We start from the raw sequence: 2,317 nt of genomic DNA, 5'->3' as shown, positions 1-2,317 counted from the left end.
CAAGCTAACTATAGGCCAATCTCTCTCCTGTGTGTTTAAGCTAAGGTTTTTGATTCGGGTGTGCATTTGCGACTGCAGCGTTGGTTCGATTACTTCCCTAATAACTGCCAGCATGGTTTTGTGCCAGGCAAAAGTGTTGATACAAATTACGCTATGTTCATGGATCTTGTGGCATCAGAGGTGGTTAACCAGGGACAGGTTGACGTTGTTTATCTGGACCTCGCTAAGGCTTTCGATCGAGTGTCCCATGATATTCTAGTCAAAAAAATGGGCTGGATTGACGATTACCTTCGCTATCGCGTTTATGTTCTTAAATGCAATGGCTTTCTAACTCAGGTTACTTATTCGGTACAATGTGGCGTTCCGCAGGGCTCATCCCTAGGGCCACTGCTTTTTAATATCTACTTATACGATCTCCATTTTGAAGTACGCCACTCGCAACTTATCCAATTTGCTGACGACAATAAAGTCTGTAAAATTGTAAATTCAATAGCTGATTGTCATTTGCTGCAGGATGATCTTTGTATTGAAAATCATCTTCATTATTTTTTAGCCAATCATTATGTTAAAAAACACAATTAATATTAATCTTATCTTTGTACACTTTGACCTATCGTATAATCTATGCGAGGTTTCTTTACGACGAATGTAATAAACATCTATCAGAGTTGTCTGGGTTGCGTACTAATAAACATGAGTTTTATCTAACTTCAACATGAGTCTTTGCTAAGTTAGATTTAGCTTCACAGTAGCTTAGTGAAACAGTACATGGTGTCAGAATAGAGCACGGATCCTTGCCGTCACGTTACGCCTTCGCTTTCGCTCACCCATGGACGGACTGAAAGCTCCACTGGAACTCTCGTTCACTGGGAACGCCGCCAAGTCATGGAGGGACTTTCGACAACGGTTTGAGTTGTTCGAAGCTGCAACAGCCTCCGGGGACGGCCGTCGCGACGCACAGAAACTCTCCCTTTTCCTGCACATCGCCGGCCAGGAAGCCATCGACGTTTTTAACACATTCACATTCTCAGGGGAGGATGATAACGATCCGAAGACTTATACGAACACGCTAGCGAAGTTCGAAACGTACTGCACTCCAAGGAAAAATGAGACCTACGAGCGGTTCATCTTTCGCAGTCGGATGCAAAAGCCGGGCGAAGGCATCACCCAGTTCGTCGGCGACTTGAGACTCAAGGTCAAATCCTATAATTTCGGAGATTTAGAAGAATCTCTCATCCGGGATCAAGTAGTATACGGCATCACTGATCAGAAAGTGAGACGTACATTGCTGGCAGAGAAAAACCTCACACTCACTCGGGCGGTTCAAGTATGTCAGGCGACAGAAACAATGGCGCAGCAGATGTGAAGCTGGTCCGATGGAACCGTAGTACCCAAGGAGAAGAACGTCGATGCAATCACACGACACGGTCGTAAGCTTAGTCACAAAGAGCGACCACCGACGAAAGGGTCCCGACATCAACCGTCCACGACCAAGACCAGTCGCTACGACCAGGACAGACACAGTCGTTCTATCCTAGTACAAGACTGCCGGTTCTGTCACAAGGCCCATGAGCGAAATAAGTGCCCGGCACATGGGAAGATATGTCGAAACTGCAGGGGACGGAATCACTTTGCGGTGGCTTGTCCAGAAGCACAAGTCGATGAGATACAACATGCATCGGAGAGTGAAGATGATTTTATAATCGATATGGTCGAGGCACCACGGAGAGACCGGAAGGATTGGATAGTACCCATACTCATCAATGGAGTTTCGGTACCGTGCAAATTGGACACGGGCGCTCAAGCCAATCTCTTGCCGCTAAATTATCTCGAGGGCATGTCACCGAAACCCCGGCCGCGCAGAACAGTCGGGCTCAACGCATAAAGAAGAAGCAAAATCAAAACTTTCGGTGAGATTAGCGTCCGAGCTCAAGTCAAGTCCAGGACGATCATCACGGAGATGGTCCTGGTAGAACAGGGGGAAAGGCCCATACTAGGTCGGGAAACATGTGTGGACCTTGGACTTGTAAGACTAATCTATGAGGTGGTAGAAGACGCTAGCAAGCCGGAGACGGAAAAGGCCCAGGAAAGCAATGAGGGGTTCCGCAAAACAATCACGCAGGAGTTCCCGGAGGTATTCAAAGGCATTGGATGCTTGCAAACGTCGTGCCGAATTCAGTTGAAGGACGACGCAATTCCAAGGATTGTCCCACCACGGCGAATTCCAAACTCGCTGCGAGGAAAACTACGAACCGAACTGGTTCGACTGGAAAAACATCGAATAATTCGCAAAGTCAACGAGCCAACGCCGTGGATT

At 47.2% G+C, this 2,317-nt stretch overlaps 1 protein-coding gene across 1 annotated transcript; it reads left to right on the top strand.

Annotated features, from left to right (window-relative positions):
• Positions 1-829: 829 nt before the first annotated feature.
• Positions 830-1,885, top strand: LOC149673133 (uncharacterized). The gene is made up of 2 exons (XM_089840210.1): positions 830-1,280; positions 1,389-1,885. Exons 1-2 carry the CDS (start codon positions 830-832, stop codon positions 1,883-1,885), a joined length of 948 nt encoding a protein of 315 aa, XP_089696336.1.
• Positions 1,886-2,317: the final 432 nt, after the last annotated feature.

Source organism: Phalangium opilio, unplaced genomic scaffold, assembly GCF_054372755.1.
Source record: "Phalangium opilio isolate 3A_F unplaced genomic scaffold, DU_Popi_V2 ptg000053l_1, whole genome shotgun sequence".
NCBI lineage: Eukaryota > Metazoa > Arthropoda > Arachnida > Opiliones > Phalangiidae > Phalangium > Phalangium opilio.
The sequence above is the reverse complement of the archived record's forward strand: the minus strand, read 5'-3'. Positions and strand labels throughout refer to the sequence as shown.